The 18,108-nt window shown below is 45.7% G+C and overlaps 1 protein-coding gene across 1 annotated transcript; it reads left to right on the forward strand.

Annotated features, from left to right (window-relative positions):
* The first annotated feature begins 368 nt into the window (after positions 1-368).
* Positions 369-15,073, forward strand: LOC104460612 (neurotrypsin-like). Its single transcript, XM_010081504.1, has 16 exons — positions 369-440; positions 2,555-2,600; positions 4,005-4,241; positions 5,585-5,708; positions 6,433-6,608; positions 6,736-6,738; positions 7,074-7,218; positions 8,047-8,225; positions 8,640-8,781; positions 8,905-9,107; positions 10,118-10,259; positions 10,517-10,722; positions 11,277-11,355; positions 11,605-11,727; positions 12,519-12,799; positions 14,536-15,073. Exons 1-16 carry the CDS (start codon positions 369-371, stop codon positions 14,844-14,846), a joined length of 2,469 nt encoding a protein of 822 aa, XP_010079806.1. The 3' UTR covers positions 14,847-15,073.
* Positions 15,074-18,108: the final 3,035 nt, after the last annotated feature.

Here is an 18,108-nt window from a genome sequence, read left to right on the forward strand (position 1 = left end):
GGGCTGCGCCCCACCCACCTGCGCGTGCCTCCTCCTGTTTTTAAGGGTGCTAGAGAAATTCTGGGGAATGTTCTCCTCCCTTCTCTCTTTTTCCCCTTTCCGAAGAGAAGAATCAAAGAGAAGAGATGAGGACAGGAAGGAGAAAATGAAATTCTAGGATGCTGCTGGCAACTTTGATCCTTTCCCTTACCCCCCTTTCCCTGCATAGAAATGGCAGAGGCATCCCGCTCCCTCCGGCGCGGAGCAGCTAGTGCCCTGCTCCCGGGGAAAGCCATCTGCGGAGCCGGGGGAGGAGGCAGCAGCTGAGCCCAGCGGCTGGGCGGGGATGTGATGCTTGAAGAAGCTTCTGCCCACCTTGTACAGGAAGGATGGAGATTCCCAAAGTACTGGGGCTCCTGGTAGAGCTCTCGAGTCTGTTATGCTGTCTCAGATGCGTGGAGGTAAGAAATTGTTATTCTTCTATCTGCTTGTAAGAAGTCATATGTTTTGTTTTTTTTTTTTAAATATCCTTGCTGTAAGTAAATCTTGTCAGTACTTGAATCTGTTTTCCAAAGCGTCCAGGCAGCTGTGGTCTCTGGAAAGCCTTGGGGAGGGATATATTTCATTGTGCATATGAAATGCAGAAAAGGAAACGAAGTAGGATGCACACAGGGTTGCAGATGCTTTGGCTCAGGTTTTATATGTTTCTCAAGCACTGCAGTGACCCTGGCAGGAGAGATCCGTTGTTTCTGTTCTTTACTGATTGACTGATTACCCCAATTGATGTTGTAGACAGGTGATTTATAGCCACACAGACCTGGGGCAGTGATTGCAGCACAGGCTGTTTGCACCAGAGTTTGGTGGTGGTGATGATCAGCATTGGGGGATTTTGGAAACTGCTACAGGAACTGGCAGCAACTAATCCTTCATTAGAAGGGAAACATATTACTTGGACTGCATTTCTTTTGTTTATGGTCAGTTTCCAAGAAAAGCAGGTTCAGACTTTCACATCTAGCCTGTTATTAGTCCAGTTCATCCCTTTATTGCCTGCAGGCTTACATGTGTGTGCAGGTGTACACTAAAATCTAGGCATCGGGGGACCTGTATTATGGCTCAGTCACTTCTTTCATCGAGTCACAGAAGTGTAGCGTAGCTCACTTTCATCGCTTTGCAAAGAGCTTTGAGATCCTCAGCTGAGTCCTTCAGCATTCTTGGTTCACAGACCATTATGTGGGCTCAGAATAGCCTGATGCATGGACATAGACGGATTTTGTCTGAAAAGGGTTTTTCAGTTAAATGCTGTGCATTTATCTGTGCATCCCCTTGTGCATATGCACCTTAGATCTGATCTGCTGTTTCTGAACCATGTCAGAAATTAATCTTCAATATGCACTGTCACATTCTGACTTCTGGAGGGTGATGCTGGAGCTTGGCCATGGTTGTCAACAGCTGCTGGACCATATTCATAAGTTTGATTGAAAATTACATCTGCCATGAGTAGGTGTCATTCTTGTCAGGTATCTATGGGAACTATCCCTATTTATTCCAGAGTTAGATTTGGTTTAATTTCAAATTTTACTCTTGCCCTTTTCCAGGGAGAGGTGAGGCAGTGAGAAGCAAAATTACTGCATTTTGAAGAAAAACAGAACCATTTCCAGTAGCTAGTTTCTTTTATATGCACACCTCTGCTCTATGAATTAGAACTCCTTGTTCATATAAAAATATTAGAAATTGTCACATAGAAGTATTTAAACATGAATTAAACTACATGGAGTTGGAAGAAGCATGTACCGTTTCTTCTTTTCACTCTGGGTCTGTGAAGATCTTGCACCTGCCTGCATGCCATGCAATAGTGTTGAAGTGGAGATCCCTATCTCTCAGCCAGCAGTCATGTTATAACCACCAAAAACACTGCCTACAAGAAGAAATGCAGTTTTGGAGCTGGACAGGATGCTGGAATTCTGAGGACTTTGCTTCAATATTTTTTTTTTCTTAGCTATTAACCCCATTTGGATAATAACACTATAAGCCATATCACACTCTCACGTTTTAAAAACAAAATCTTCAAAAAGCCTTTTTTGATTTTCTTCTTTAGGTGTTTCTCATTTTGTAGATGGATGCTTATTACTATTTTAACAGGGATCCCTGGGGGCATCATCCCATCACATAGATACATCTCTGCTGCTGTGGCCATAGATGGCTCGCCCTGTACATGGAGAGAACATGAGTGGTTATTCATTATTTTTCTTACTGGTAACAATGATTTTCTTCAAGCTTTTCTTCCCACAGGCATCTCACTCAGGCTTACAGTCCTATTGGAAAAGAACAAGTAGAGCCCTGTAATGCAGTGCTTAGATCAAGGGTAAATCTCTGCAGGCCAGTAATTATTCATTTTGCTGTTAGTGGGCAGAGCTGTGATTAGATTTGAAGAAGAGCAATGGAGAGAGTGGGGAAGAGGCTGGCTACTAGGGTGTGTTTGCCTAAAGCAGCAAAAGACCGAGCTGCTTTTAGGACATGCCCATGTTTATTTCATTGGATAATAATCTCTCTGCTTTTGCTCTGTTTCTTTTCCCAGGCTGTCCTGGGATCCCAGCCCAACCAAAACCATTTGCAGAGTGCAGGTAAGAACAAGAAGTTATTAATTCAGTCATCGGGCAGATTCTTTCCTGCAGTGGTGATCTGAGACCATAGGTACGATGAACCACTGCTACCTGGCATTCTTCCTTTCTTTCCATCACTTCTTTAATCTTTTCTCCTGCCTCAATGTCTGTTCATGTCCTTCCCCAAAATGGCCAGACTGTTTTCTTTTCTTCGTGTTTAATACTCTTGCAGTTCCCTACTCTTCCCACACGTTCTTTTCCTTTAATCTCTTTCTCTGACTCAGTCTTTTTTTGCACGCTCACCTTTCCTCTGCTCTAGTAACTACTGAATTCTCAGACACCCCCTCTGAGGGTCCCAGTTAATGCAAAGTGCATGGTGTGTTTTCCAGCTTCGTCTGTAACTGCTTCTCATTTTTGTACCTTGCAGTTAACCTTCTGCTGTCAGCGCCTCTGGGCTTGGCAGCGGCTAGAAGGCAAATGGCATAAAGCAAAGTTTCTTTGTACCCTTGATGTTTGCCCTATGTGTCTTTATGGCAAAAGTGTTTTCTAAAAGTCTTGGTTTATTTTTGTTTATTCAGTGAATAGACCTATAACTGTTATTCATTTACAAGTCTGCTCTTCCCGTGTTATGCACTCTAAAAAACCGACCCTCACAAAGAACCTGGTTCTGGTTTACCTCTTTCTTATTTCAGGGTCATGAATGGAGAGTTTTATTCTTTTGTTAAATACCATACTAAATTAATTGTTGGGGTTTCTTTGCATTAGATAATTCACGTGGGCACTGGCCTGGAATACTGACACCTGCTTTTCCCTCCAAAATAGGGATTCCCTTTCCCTTCCTTTATATTGGCCAAGTTCAGCTAAGCCAGGTGGTATGCTAATGTGTATAGGGAACATACATACAATAAAGTACAATGTCATTTCCCACTGTCCTGCTCTATAGAATGAAATTATAGCTAATTTTAAACTCTTCTCAGTTTCAATCAATTTAGACAGGGAATTAATCTTCTAAAGAGCCTAGGATCAAATTTAAGAGTATCTTATTCAGGTGCCATAGCAGGTGGGGAAGGAAATGGAGGAGTGTGTGCCAGGCTCAAGTGCTGCTCCAGAGTAAGTGAATACGTCTATTCAAATAAACAGTAATGGGAACCGGTTCAAATTGTCTATGTTTGGGCCCAGAGTTAACACATTTCAAAGGTCTGTCTTGGCAGTTCATGGCTTTCAGATCAAATTGTTTTTTAGACAGTGCGTATTATAAACATTAATTGAGCAGCTGCCTTGAAGGGTGATAGAATTCAAATCAAGCAAGTAGCAATCAAGGCTGCAGACATGGGGGGTGTTTCAGAAGATCAGCTGGTATCTCCAACTTTGAGCCTTGGTGTGTGATGCCTTAAGTGATGCTAACAGCTCCCTTCCTGTGCCCAGCGTCCAGCGTGTGTGGTGTCGGACCTCTTGGGTATTACAATGGCTTGCTGGCAGTCACTGAGGCCGGGGCAGAGTGCCTCAGCTGGGCCGAGTTTCCCGATTATGTTCAGCAGTACCCAGATCGTGGTTTGGGGGACCACAACCACTGCAGGAACCCGGACGGGGGAACAACACCCTGGTGCTTCTACCGGCTTGCATCAGGGGCCATTGGCTGGGCTAACTGCGACTGTAACCAAGGTAAGGGCTGCTGCATGTCCCTGCCAGCACCCGGGCTGTGCTCTCTTGGGGAGCTCGGGCCAGAAACGTGTGCTGCACAGACTTGCAAGCAGCAGGTGGGATGCCCTGTGAAAGAAGCACAGTACAATAACTGTCCCAAACTGTTGAAATAATTAGGACTAGAGGCTAGCCTGTGTGGGAGAAGAACGTCTGTATATAGTAGGGGGTGGATTTAAGCTGCTGTAGCCATAATGCCTTGTATAGATGTTTTTATTCTTATACAAGGAGAATTCTTTTTTTTGCTGTTAACTTATGCCCCTTTGAAAACAGTTTAAGTTATGTGGAAAATAACCCACTCCTACTCCTTAAGTGTCCATATCAGAGCTCTCCTCATGTAAGTATAGCAGTTCAAATATAACAAGGAAAAACCTTCTGGGGCTAGGTTTGTAAATCTTCTGTGGCAAGGTGGGTCATAGGCTTGCTTTAAGATTCCTCGCAGTGCTGACACAAGGACTGCTGCTTACTTTGAGGCATGCAAGGGAGCTGAGCTCTCTCAATGCACTGACTCCAGCGCAATATTCTTGAAAATGTTCTGTTTGTCCTCCTGTTTTCTGGCCTTCCTTGCTTTTCCCACATTTTTCAGAAACTACCTGTTTAATAAATTACATTACAAAGTCTTTTCCCTTGCCAGTGGAAGTGCTTTCAAAGATGACTTCGTTAAAGTGAAGGATACAACAAATGTAGTTGTGCTGTGTGCCTGCATTGAGGTACTACAGGCAGAAGGTATATCCTTCTCCAAATACATAACCGAGTGAGGAGATATGCTTTCTAAACAGTGTTAGGTATTTGTGGTGCAGTGGGAATTGAAAGAACATTTACATTGGCACTTGCTTTTCTTAGAGAAATTAAAGAGGATTCACCTGCTATTACTGAACATCTAGCTGTAGCAACAGTGACTCTTACAGGTGAGGTGGTTGATGGAAGATAAATCAGTAAGTGTCAGAAGGAATTAGAGAGCCTGCCATTTCCATACACCTTTTCAAGGTGGCACATAAAATCATCCCCATTTCACAGAAGGAGAATCCAGGAGCTGTGGCAGAAGCCCAGGTTTCCTACCTATATTACCATGGCTTTGAAAAGGACGTAGCAGCAGCCATCCTCCCAAGCACCCATTGCTGGAACTGGGAAGGTGCCATGTCCTGCAGTCCTCCATACAAGTCATTTCTGTGACAGCACCAGCAAAACAAGGATGAGAAAAGCCATGTGCAGTTCAAGTTCAAGACTTGCTGGTCTGAAACCTCCATCAGAAAATATCATGTTTGGGTTTGTGTTTTATTTGTTGTTTTTTTTTCTCCTTTTGGAAGGTGCTGTGCGGTTGGCTGAAGATAGTAGTGTGGAGCTGTACTTCAGTGGACTCTGGGGCACCATCTGTGCTGACCACTGGACTGACTGGGATGCCAGCGTTGTCTGCAGGCAACTAGGTCTCAGGTGGGAACCTCAGTCTGGTTGCAAGAGATACATGCTCATGTGGTCTTTTTAACCACGGAGGCAGTACTTTCAGTCCCTCTGGCACATTGGGCTGGCTGGGGGAGAGGAGTTTGTTTTGTGGACTCGTTTATCACTTACCAGGGTCATTTCCCACTGTTTTCTTTCTGTAGCTATGCCCAACCCCAATCAGCATTTGCAACAACTTTTTAAAGGAGTAGTTTCTGCTTGGTGTTTCAGGCAGTGATGATTGAGCTGTGTGATTGTATCCCCTTTTCAGTATTACCAGCTGGAGTTACTGTAGTGATCTAATAGAAATTCTGAGAATGTGAATGCTCTTTGGGAATCTGGGGTTTGAAACTTTAAAATTCCAAATAGCAAGGAGAAAAGGACGACAGAGAAGGAAGAAGGTGATTTGGATATTTGAATGTTTGAATCTGTTGATGGGTTTGTTCATCACCCAAACGAGGGTGCCATTTCTGACCAGATCAATTCCTCTGAAGTAAGTAGGAAGACAAAATGGGTTAGATGGTGGGAAGTGCTTTGTGCTTGCTTGTGCTTTCCCATCAGACTGTAAATAGCCACCTCTTTATGCACTCCCAATCAGCTGGGCTCACTGGGATGTGAAACGCCACAACGGGGCTGGAGAGTCACAAGAACTGAAGGGAACTTGTAAACCAGGCAGTACCCACAGTGTTTCATTGATCTGTTGCTTTCTCTGTAACAGTGAGATTGGCACAGCTGGGAAAAAGAGTCATCCCGGACCGTGGCCTGTTCCCCTGCACCTGCAGTCAGCAAACTGCCATGGGGACGAGAAAACTCTGCTGCAGTGTGGCTATCAGGAAGCTGTGTCAGGAGCTTGTCACCAGGGGAGTGCCATGGTAACATGTGTCCCTCCAGAAGGTAAATCTCCAGGGGAGGTTTGCTCCCTGTTTCTTGCATCAGTGTTGCTGATGAGATGTAAAATCTTGGGTTGTGAACTGTGGAGAGCAAATCATTGGAGCATGCTCCTCTTTCACCTGCTGCACAGGTGGTTCTCTTCCTCCCAGTGGAAAATTATCCATCCTGTCCCAATCCCAAATACTCAGAGTGGGTGTACTTCTACAATCACTGAAAGATGGTTGTTGCTTATGATGACATCCCCTTTTTAGCAAATCAGGTCTTTGTCTGCAGGCAACAAAGTCCTAGTCATTGTAGCAGCCAGTTAAAGAGCCATCCCTGGACCAGCAGCAACCTGTACTGTGGCCTGCAAGCATGGATGCTTCAGAGGATCTTAGTGGGGAGGATGTGGTAGAGTGGGACAACAGCATCCCAAGAACTGCTGGATGTGCTTTGTCTCTGTCTTGCTCTGTTGTGCTCTCTTAAAAGTAGGTGCCCCGCTGCGTTTAGTTGGGGGAAAGGAGAGCTTTGAAGGGCGAGTGGAGGTTTACCATGATGGCAAGTGGGGTACCATCTGTGATGACCAGTGGGACGACCGGGATGCTGAAGTAGTGTGTAGGCAGCTGGGACTCAGGTAATTTCCCTGATGTATGTTGTGGAGTGGTAACAGAGGTAGGCAGAATGAAGAATGTGAGAGCACGTCACTCCACTACAGTACCAGCCCTTTCTATAGGAGGTATATATAAACTCTAGGAAAGATAATTCTGGAGTGATCATCCCATAAAGGGATTTTGTACTTAATTCCTGTCAGTTTTATGGCTTTATGCTGTGAAAAAAAAAAAAGAGTTAGTGCCTCTCTATCTAAGGTTTGTGTGTTTTTATCCCTGTTCATTGTTTTTGCACATGCCCTAATGCAAGTCTTCTCGGCCTCAGTGATAACTTGTCATGGTGATTTCCCCATATATGTACTGCAGTTGTTTATGTCATTGAGTTTAACCAGCTCCAGTTTCCCTGACTGCCCTTTTCCTCTTCAGTTAGCAAAGCACCTCCTTCTCCTGTGTGCCATTCAGCACTTAACATGAGAGCTATTGTATACTGAGCATTCTTGAAAACCACATCAGTACAGAACTGCTTACAATAGAGAGCCTCGAACTTTGGGAGTTTTGCCTGTCACTGAGATTGAAACGTCGTTGTCCTCAGGACTCCCCAGGTGTATGAGCTGTTCATGTTGTGAGCACTTTTTTGTTATGTGTTGGAAAGTCTTGTTACAAAACTTTCCAATAAGGTATTTTAGTTACCAGTGGGCTGGTAACTAAAATACCTTATTGGAAAGGTATTTTTAACTGTGTCAAAAATCACCAGATTATCTATGGGAGGATGCTGGCCTAGCATAGGAGAGTCCCCGTGCAAGGCAGACTCTGTGACCTTCCTTGCTGAGCATATGTGTCTGTACCATCTGCAGTGGGAACCCCAAAGCCTTGTCATGGGCTCACTATGGGCAGGGATCTGGCCCAATCCTGCTGGATGAAGTGGAGTGCTCAGGGAATGAACTTTCACTTGACCAGTGCAAGAAGAGTGACTGGGGACAGCAGAATTGCGACCACATTGAAGATGCTGGAGTTTCCTGTGACCCTTTCACAGGTACAGATCTACAGCTCTATGTCAGTTAGATGCCACCAGTTTTACTCCTGTATTACACGGCTTGCTTAGCAGATAGCCCCCTGCCTCAGGATCCTGCAGGGCTTCCATGTATGGTTCCCACAAGGACTGCCAGATGGGGAGGCAGAGAGCAAGCAGCAGGTGGGAGTGAATCAGAGCCAGGTGTGGTGGTGTCCCCATGGCTTTCCACAGGTGGCATGGAAAGGCAGAGGTGAATCCTCCCCTGACAGAGGGGCATGTTTGGGAGCAATGGATGTTTATTTTCTGAGTACCCACAGATATCTGTGTTTTGGTTTCTTGCACTCATGGGCTACACAGAGGTCTCAGCAGTGGGGCACAGGCTGTTTCTTTTCTCCTCTGCTGAGTGCTGATTTTCCCTTCTCCCACCCCTTGCAGAGGGCACTGTCAGGCTGGCTGGTGGCCGCAGCCCCAGCGAAGGCAGGGTAGAAGTTTACTACAATGGAGACTGGGGCACAGTATGCGATGATGGCTGGACAGACCTCAGTGCCCAGGTGGTCTGCAGGCAGCTGGGCTTCAGGTAGGACTGGGAGTGTGTGTAGTGTCTGTGCCGGAGTTTCCCTTTTGGGTCTGTGTTTGGGTCCCTCTGTGGGATTAATGAGTTTTAATGAATCTGATGTTATGTCCTGTTTTGTTCCACCAGTGGTCCCGCTACCCTGGCCTCTGAAGGTGACTATGCTGCTGGCCAAGGCTTTATCTTACTGGATGATGTGGCTTGTGTGGGGACAGAGCTGTCCCTCCTGGACTGTCCCCACAGCAACTGGGGGCAGCATGACTGCTCACACGCTGAGGATGTGGGAGTCCGCTGTCCCCCTGAGAGCAACACAGCCATGGATGGCAGCCTGGGTAACTCGCCTTGCCACTCACCCTGGATGGTGGGAAAGTTCCACTCACTGGTCTGTTCCTTTGGAAGCTCTGGCAGATGTGGGAGTTTTCCCTGTGCTGTCTCAGCAAGGGGGCTGGTTTTTGAGAAGGACTTCTAGGAATGAGACCTGGCTGTCTTGGGGCACAGCCACAGAGCTGTGACCCTGCCAGACCTATGGTCAGACCTGCAGAGAAATGGAAACTGGAGGGAATTGTGTTGGCAGTCTCTAAAACAAACCTGAGGGTCTGAGGAATGGTGGTTGCCCTAGTGTGCCATTGCTCATTGATGAGATGCCTCGGCCCCATGTCTGTGGGAACATGGGACCCCTCTAACTACACCCTTTAGAAAACTGGTGTAGTTACATTAGTGTCACACCTTGCCAAGTCAATAGGACTTGAGATGTGAGGGGGTTTTTGGTGTGGAGACTTGCACTCTCTTTTGTGGATGGCACAGTTTTAATTAAAATTGTGACTGTATTTCAAGTTAACATAATTTCCTCATTTATATGAGGCCTCATACTCTCCCATTTCCCTGCTACAGGAGACTTTCCAGTTTGTCAGACATTTTTTTACTAAAATAGACAGCGTCCAACATTTTTGTTTTTCCTGGATGTAGAACTCTTCTCTTGCTTAAAATAATGTAATAGCTTTATAATTTAATGGATTTCTTTCCTAGGAATGTTTAAGCTTGTCCACTCTTGGCTCAGGAGTTAGTAACTTTCCCGCTGTTCTTGTTTTCCTCTTTATTCAGCTTTCAGAATATGATCCACTTATGATTTCCAGTATGTATTAAAGAAGCTAATATGTATGTAGTCTTGTGATTCAGCACAGAGGTGAAATGTCATCATATAGAAACACTCCTTTTTTCTTTTTTCTTGTTTTTTAAACTTACTGGTGTCTGGGATTAATATTTTCTTATAGAACCCATGTTCTGGGCACCTCACACTCTCTGGTGTTCTTGCTTGCAGCAACCCATGTGTTTCCTCCTGCAGGGCCTCCTGTTCGGCTGGTGGATGGAGAAAGCACCAAGGAGGGACGCGTTGAGGTATTCCTGAATGGGCAGTGGGGCACTGTCTGTGATGATGGGTGGACAGACAGAGATGCTGCAGTGGTTTGCAGACAACTGGGATTCAGGTAAGAGCTCTGGTACATGCATCTTACAGATAGAAACAGTTCTCAGGGGGATCCCTTCATTCTCAGCATGTTTTGGGGGCTTAATTTCTTAGTTTTGGCATACCCACATATGCTTGATGGAGTAGGGTCCTCTTCTCACTGTATTGCTGTCTGTGCATGGACTGACACCAAATATTATTTCTCTTAAAATATGCTGGTGCATCAGGTTCACCTGCGTCCTGCTTACTGCAGATTAGCCACCCTCTCTCTAATTGCAGTGGTACAGCAAAAGCCAGGGCAATGGCTTATTTTGGCGAAGGCCATGGGCCCATCCATCTGGACAATGTAGAATGCAGTGGCACGGAGAACGCCTTGGGGCAATGCATCAGGCCTGACACCGGGATTCACAGCTGCTGGCACAGTGAGGATGCTGGTGTGATCTGTGACTATGTGGAAGAGAAGGTCCAAGATATAAGGAGAACAGGTGACTTGCCCAGTTCTTCTATGGAGAACCCTGGAGCTCCAGTTGTAGGATCTCTGCATGCTTTTATCTTTTACCCTGTAGTTCTCTTTGGCTGAAACTTTACCTTCAAAATAAGCATGTCCTGTCCTGCACTTCCTACTTTTTCCTTGTTTTCATTGTCTCTTCTTAGGAGCACAGGGTGCTCCAGACTAGTCTGGGAGCTCCACCCACGTCGGGCTGCTGAGCCTGCAGAATTTTTCCACAGCCAAGTCACCGTACCCTTCCTTAGAGCAGTAACCACGAGCAAACTTTGGGTTTTAGAGTACTAAGGAAATAGCCATAGAGGTCCCACTCCTGGTATAAGACTACAGATACTGCAAGTAATCACCTCCACCAAAACTGAGGAAACCTATGGGATCAACTCTTCTATGAATTCCATATGCACAACACAATGCAGTCAGCTACCATGAGGATTAATGCCCTCAGGGAAGGTGAATGGTATTTGGCTCTGTGACAGCAATTGTTGGTACTTAAGTTGAAGGTATCTACCCAACTGCTCTAACTTTGCTGTGCAGGTCCAGCGTCTGCTGTGTGTGGGATGCGCTTGCTTCACCGTCGCAAGAAAAGGATCATCGGTGGAAAGAAGTCTCTCAGGTACTGGTACCCTGTAATTCCCGAGGAAGCCAGAACTGGTTCCAGCTTTCCTACGGGCTTTGGAAATAGCCAGGCAAATGCTGAGTACATTAATACATTTTCACTGGGGATTATTGAACTTGATTTGAACCAGTGGGCCTGTTTAGGGAAGAATGCGTGCCAGCTGAGCCCAGATAGGGCAGAGTGGATGGGAAGAGGAAAACAGCTCCCATGTGTGTGACACCTATTATTCCCCTGTTTCTTCTTCAGAGGTGGTTGGCCATGGCAGGCCTCACTACGGTTGAAGGGTTTTCATCAAGATACTCGTCTGCTGTGCGGAGCAACAGTGATTAGCAGCTGCTGGGTAATCACTGCAGCCCACTGCTTCAAAAGGTGTGTTTGTAAGTGGAGAGCACCAAGAGATACTCAACAATGAAAAAGATAACCTCATACAAGGTTATTCTCAGAGCCCAGTGGAACCTTCAGGTTCAGTTGGTTCAGTTTCATAGCAACTGAGACTTGTGTGAGTCTGTTTCCCTCTTAGTAGGAGTGTTGTGGTTTAACCCTAGCCAGCAATAAGCACCAGAAAGCTGCTTGCTCACTTCTCCCGCCCTTCCCCAACTCCCAGTGGGATGTGGGAGAGAATCAGAATAGTAAAAGTGAGAAAACTCGTGGGTTGAGTTAAAGACAGTTCAATAGGTACATCAAAAGCTGTGCGCACAAGGAAAGCCAAACAAGGAATTAATTCACTACTTCCCATTGGCAGGCAGGTGTTCAGCCATCCCCAGGAAAGCAGGGCTCCGTCACATATACCGGTTACTTGGGAAGCTAAACACCATAACTTTGAACATCCCCCCTCTTCCTTCTTTTTCCCCCAGCTTTATGTGCTGAGCATGACATTGTATGGTGTGGAATATCCCCTTTTGATCAGTTGAGGTCAGCTGTCCCGGCTGTGTCCCCTCCCAGCTTGCACCCCCAGCCTACTCACTGGTGGGGAGCTGTGAGAAGCAGAAGAGGCCTTGACTCTGTGTAAGCACTGCTCAGCAGTAACAAAAATATCCGGGTACTGTTTCCAGCACAAATCCAAAACACAGCCCCATACTAGCTACTGTGAAGAAAATTAACTCTATCCCAGCCAAAGCCAGCACAGGGAGTATCAAGACCTTCAGTCTCTTTTTCTCCAGGTTTGGTGTTGATGTGCAGCGCTACCTGCTGCGGGTGGGCGATTACCACACAGGTGTGAAGGACGAGTTTGAGAGGGAGCTGCCCGTGGAGCGGATTGTCCTCCACAGGAACTACTGGGCTGGCAGCAATGATAACGACATTGCCCTGGTCCGGATGCGGGGCAGAGAGGGGCACTGTCTCTCCTTCAATCACCACGTTCTGCCTGTCTGCCTGCCTGGCAGGAAAGAGAAGTCTGACATCAACAGGCAAGCCTGTATCATCTCCGGCTGGGGAGACACAGGTGAGTGGTGGGGCTTTCAGGGGCAAGAAAGGTGGGGGAGCATGGGTTCAGAAGCCTTCATGGGCCTTTAATTTAAGTCTGCACAACTCGAGGCCATGTTCTTACTGCTCCTACTGTCTGTTCCAGCACACGGTGTTAAGGAGCAGGGACGTGAGGTGATATTTGTGCTGTTGTATTTTCTTCTGATTTTGAGGCTTCTTGAGCCTGCCTATGGTGGAAGTTTTGGTTGTCACAGCGTCCCTCCAAAGCTGTGGCAGAGGGCAATGCTGCCATCTGGCCACAGTCCTCTTTTTCCCCGTTCTACTACCGCATGCTTGCCCACACCAGACCCCTTACGCCGCAGCCTGGGCAGAGCTAGTGTACAAAGCCCATGGCAGGCCCCCATGTTTCCATGACCTTCTGCCTTCTTCATGATGCTGTAGGAGTGAAGTGGGGGCTTAGAGGTAGAAGGAATCTCTCTCAGACTACCGTGCTCAATCTCCCTGGATATTGCTGCAGGGACAGCTGGGCTCTGAGGCTGGTTTCTGCGCTAGGTTTGAGACAGCCTGTACCTGTCCTATTGGATCACATTTCTATGGAGTTTCCTAGGTAAAAGGGAGCTGGGAATATTCTAGAAAGTATTCATTATTAAATACTTAACTTTATTGAGGCAAAGTTTTAAAATGCTGGGCTTGGTGGAGTCCTGACTTGGATGTATTAGCAAGGTCTGGAGACAGCTTTAAACTCTAAACAAAGCTGTATAACCGTCTGCCCAGTCCTCCCCCATTTGGGGTTCAGAGATATAATGCAGGGCTTGGGGCAGGGAGGTCTTTCTGGGGCTGCTGTGACTCAAGCAAAGCCATATGTTCAGAAAGACTTGCTGCCAAAAGGCAAATAGCCCCAAGAGCTTGTCTGTTGATTTTGGATTTACCGTCCTTCCCATCTGTTTCCCTAGTGGTTACCCCAAGTGTTTAACTGCAAGGATCCATTTGCCTTTCCTGTCAGTTGTACCAGGTGCACGTGTCACTTTGGGGTTTCTGCAGAGAATCAAGGAGCAACTTGGCCATGTAACTCCCTTAAGCTGTACTAGGGCTTAATGGCTAGAACCCCTCCCCACACACCAAACCTGGCTTTCCCAGTGAGAGGGACAGTTACCTGCAGTTACCTTGTGAACTTTTTGGGCACAGAAAGATCATACTCTAATATGGCACGTGAACCATATGTTCTGAGCAAGTCTGGGGTGATAAAGAGATTTGAGAAAATAGAGACAAATCTGGCCAAAGATGAAGTGAGCTCCCTTTGGATAATATTTGGATGCCTCTGAAACATCTACCAAAATTTTTCTGAGCACTGAGCACTTTACAAATATTACTGCATTTATTCTCTTGAGAAAAAAAAACAAAAAACCCTGTCCTTGTTTTACAGAGGAGGAAATGGAGGCTCAGAGAGGTGAAATAAATTGAACAAGGTTCAAGTTACTTGTTGGCAGAACCAGGAGTAAGACTCATCATTTGAACTAATGTTTTTTCTCCAACCTGTTTCCCATTTCTTTGATCTTAGAGATCTTTTTTGTGATCTGGCCTGGCAGCACTGTTTTCTGAAGTTCTGGTGTCTCAGAGATGCTGAGCTTGGCCTATTTCTGTGCCGCAGTCTTGACATGAAATGTACAAATACCTGTTTCTGTGCAGAGCACCATTGCTCTATGTCGCTGCTGTTGTCTGTAGGTGAATTGGTCTGGCTGGTCTGTTCTGTTCCAGGGAAGTCCTATTCAAGAACCCTGCTGCAAGGGGTGGTGCCTCTTCTCCCACGGGAAGACTGTGAGGTCCGTTATGGGCAGAAGTTCACTAGCCGCATGATTTGTGCTGGGAACCTCTCTGAAGATAAATGGGTGGACAGCTGCCAAGGTGACAGTGGGGGACCACTCGTGTGTCAGAGGTCAAATGGACGCTGGATCATTTTGGGGATCACCTCCTGGGGTTATGGCTGTGGTCGGAAGGATTCCCCTGGTGTGTACACAAAGGTCAGCAAATATGTACCATGGATCAAGAAAGTGACCAAGCTAAAATGAAAATGTCTGAGCTCTAGGAACTTCAACATATGGTCCTTTTGCCCTGCAGCAGCAGCAGGCTGTGGCTTCTGGCCTGTAACTGACTGATGGAGATTTGTTATTGGACACTGGGAAGAGATTTTAACGTAGAACCGGGAGAAAAACAGTTATGGCTGATTCTTTAAAGTCTTTGGTTTCACTTTAGTCTGTAATCTCTAAGCAGAGAAAGCAGGGGCACACTGGTAAGAATAATGTCTGTGCTGCTCTATCCAAATCCTGTAATGCAATCACACTTGGTCCTTTGCCCTGGCACACAGAAATGGTAGAAGTGGAGAAATACCTGCCTCTGTAAATCTATTCCTGTTTTTGTATGTTTGTACACTTGAAAAATGCTGCAAGGAGAGGTGAGATGCTTGGAAGAGGGCACCAGGCTCTGGCATCGTGGAAATCCTCAGATATTTTTTCATAAGAGCTCTCTTCAATTCCAGGAATGGGAAGATTTGACCTGAGCTGAGGAACAGGCCAACAGTTGCGGTTTTTTCTTTCCCTGTTCTGTCTCTAGGGGGAACCTTTTCTCTTCTGAATTGTAGGTCTGCTCCCATATGATCCCTTTAAAGTGTCTGTCCCTGCTAAGAGATGCTTTTCCCTCCTGCTGTAATCCTCTATCACGCATTTTCAGCTGCCAGATGCTACGGTTTTATTGCTGCTTTCTCAGTATAGTGGTTCTTTTGTATTTGGTTGCTCTTTTGGGTTTTTTTTCTTAAAGCAGCATCTCCTAGAATCAGTTGTAGGTGTGAGAGTAAAATCTTAATTTTAAAGAGACCAAAGCTTTCTTGCCCTTGTGATTACTATGAAGAACTTAAAAATGTGACCTCAAAAGGCTGGATAGACAATTTTTTTTCTTTAAATCCAAATTAATGTTAATCTCAAACATTCAGGTGTTGAGTCACAATTTAACAGCACTGCGGGGGCTTTCTCTTGGTACCTTATTCACCATAGTAATTAGCTGCCCTTTACTTGTGATGTTAGTCTTTAATATCTCTGTGTTCACAGTTCTCCCGTGAAACATGGAAATACACCTGGGGTGTAGATACACAACAGACACAGGGAGTGAGTAATGTGCTTGAGGTGTACGACAGTAAGAGTGCTGCATAGCAGCTTTCCGCTTTCCTGAAGTGTGTCCTGTTCTTGCAATCCTGGACTACATTTCCTCTCTTCTCTTCTTTGCACTATTTCTTTTTTCCGTCCTCTCAGTGGGAGTAAACTCAAGCAGTGCCATCAAGCTGTAGTGCCTGAACAGAAATAATGCTGAGACAAAGCAGGGGTTGTTGGATAATACTTCAATTTCTTCCTCCCCCCTCATCCAAACAAATGAAAAGAGTTTCCTCTTAGGCTTTAATTACTTTTGTAAGTTAATTTATTATTCCTGAGTAGATAGAAAAATCTAAAAATAGATAGAAGGGCCAAGTGCATTAACAGTTGCGCAACAGGGTGTTCTTGCAATGTGTAGACAAGCCAGAGAAGACAGGTCTGCTCAGCAAGCTTTGATGCATAACCGAGGACCTAAACATGGACTAATAATGCAGAATGGGGCACCTGGAACTTGTGCCAGATGTGCATGTTTTGGGTTTGCTCAGGCAGTGTAGGGTTGGCAATGACTGGGTCAGGCACTGGCCTCCTCTCTGGAAGGTCTGCACTCAAGGCACTGAGTGAGATGTTCAATACCTAGATATTACCAAGGCAAGAACAGAAGGCAGAGCGCAGCCTGTGGATTAGCAATGTCCTATTACAGGGCATGGGGTGATACATCTTTGAAATTGCCTAGGATTCAGTAAGTAGTGATTGCCTGAAGCGTTAATTTGTCCTCCATAAAAGAGCTTAACGTAAAGGTGCTGATCTGGCTAGGTGGCTGATTTTTGTGTGTGAATGCTAACCTAAGCAGTTCCATTTACCCTCTCCAGGTGTTACAAGGTGGTGGGGTTACCAGTGCTGCAATGGACTGTTTAAAGATCCTGCTTGGAAACTTTATTTTAAAAAAGGATTGTAGGAATCTTTAAAACATGCAATGTCAGAACCCCTGCAAGCTGGCCTTTGAGACAGATCTGATCTGTTAGTGCCTTTTCCCAAGGGGCTGAATGTCTGCAGTGCAGCTTGTGCTGATAACCCTGTTTGAAGTGCCAGGCTTGACCCTTCAGCAGTGCTGTGCTTGGCTCCATGCTGGCTGTGTTGTCCTACAGCTGTTGGCAGAGAGTCCCTAAGACGCAAGCTGCAGACGGCTTCTTATCTCCCAGGAATTCAAATGACAGAGGGCAATTATGTTACAGACCTCTGGTCTTGTGGGGGAATTAAATGCCAAGTTCCACACTGGCAGCAACAGTACCTGTCTGGGAAACATGGAGGAATTTGGCTTTTACCTTCAGCCTCCCCCAGGCCAGCATGCTACAGCAGCTCAAATGGAGTTTCTGTGCCTTGGGTGCTGTCACATCTCTAATTTAACCTGGTTTGATCTTCCAGCTTATACCTATAACCCCCACAGGCATAGAAACACCCAAAGGACTGAAACCGTGAGGTTATTTCCTTAAGCCTACTTAACTGGTTGCTGTTCAGGAGTTAGAATAAAATACCATGTAACATGAGTGAGACACAGGTCTGGCATTGTCTTTTGAAATTCCCATGTTCTAGGTCAAAATACTTCTTTCTCCTAGATCTTGTCGCCATGAAAGCTGTGAGAATCCTTGTAACTAACATCCCTTAAGTCCCACATGAGCCGGGAGGAGGGTAGTAATTATCTGATCTCCTTCTCCTACACTGTACTGGTACTGTAGGGAAGTCTGCCAGTACTCTCCTCAATTGTCCTAACCTGTTTCAGAGCAGCACTATTGCTCTTTACTGTTTAAACTGGGACTGTGGCCCAAACCAAACTCATGTGCTTTGCCACTGAGGCTTACTGGAGCTGCCTGGTTGGATGAATGGTGCTCAGCTGCCCTAGGACTGTATTCTGTACCTAATGTTGGCCAGCAGCAGATGTTTCAAAGGATAGTATATGTGAGTTTTTACTGAAAAATTTTTAACAACCTTTCCTTTTTGGGAATTTTCTTCTTGGCTCATTTAAATTAATTACTTGCATTACCATTATTATCATTAAAAATAGATGCATAAGTACTTGGTCCTCTAGGTGTTGTACAAACACTATGCACTATCCTGTTGTGATTTTTTTTTTTTAAAGCATGATAGTTTATCTAACTTTTAAAAAACTATTTAATGTAACCAGCCTTCATCTTCC

Source organism: Pterocles gutturalis, unplaced genomic scaffold (assembly GCF_000699245.1).
Source record: "Pterocles gutturalis isolate BGI_N339 unplaced genomic scaffold, ASM69924v1 scaffold30969, whole genome shotgun sequence".
In the NCBI taxonomy this organism is placed as follows: Eukaryota; Metazoa; Chordata; class Aves; order Pterocliformes; family Pteroclidae; genus Pterocles; species Pterocles gutturalis.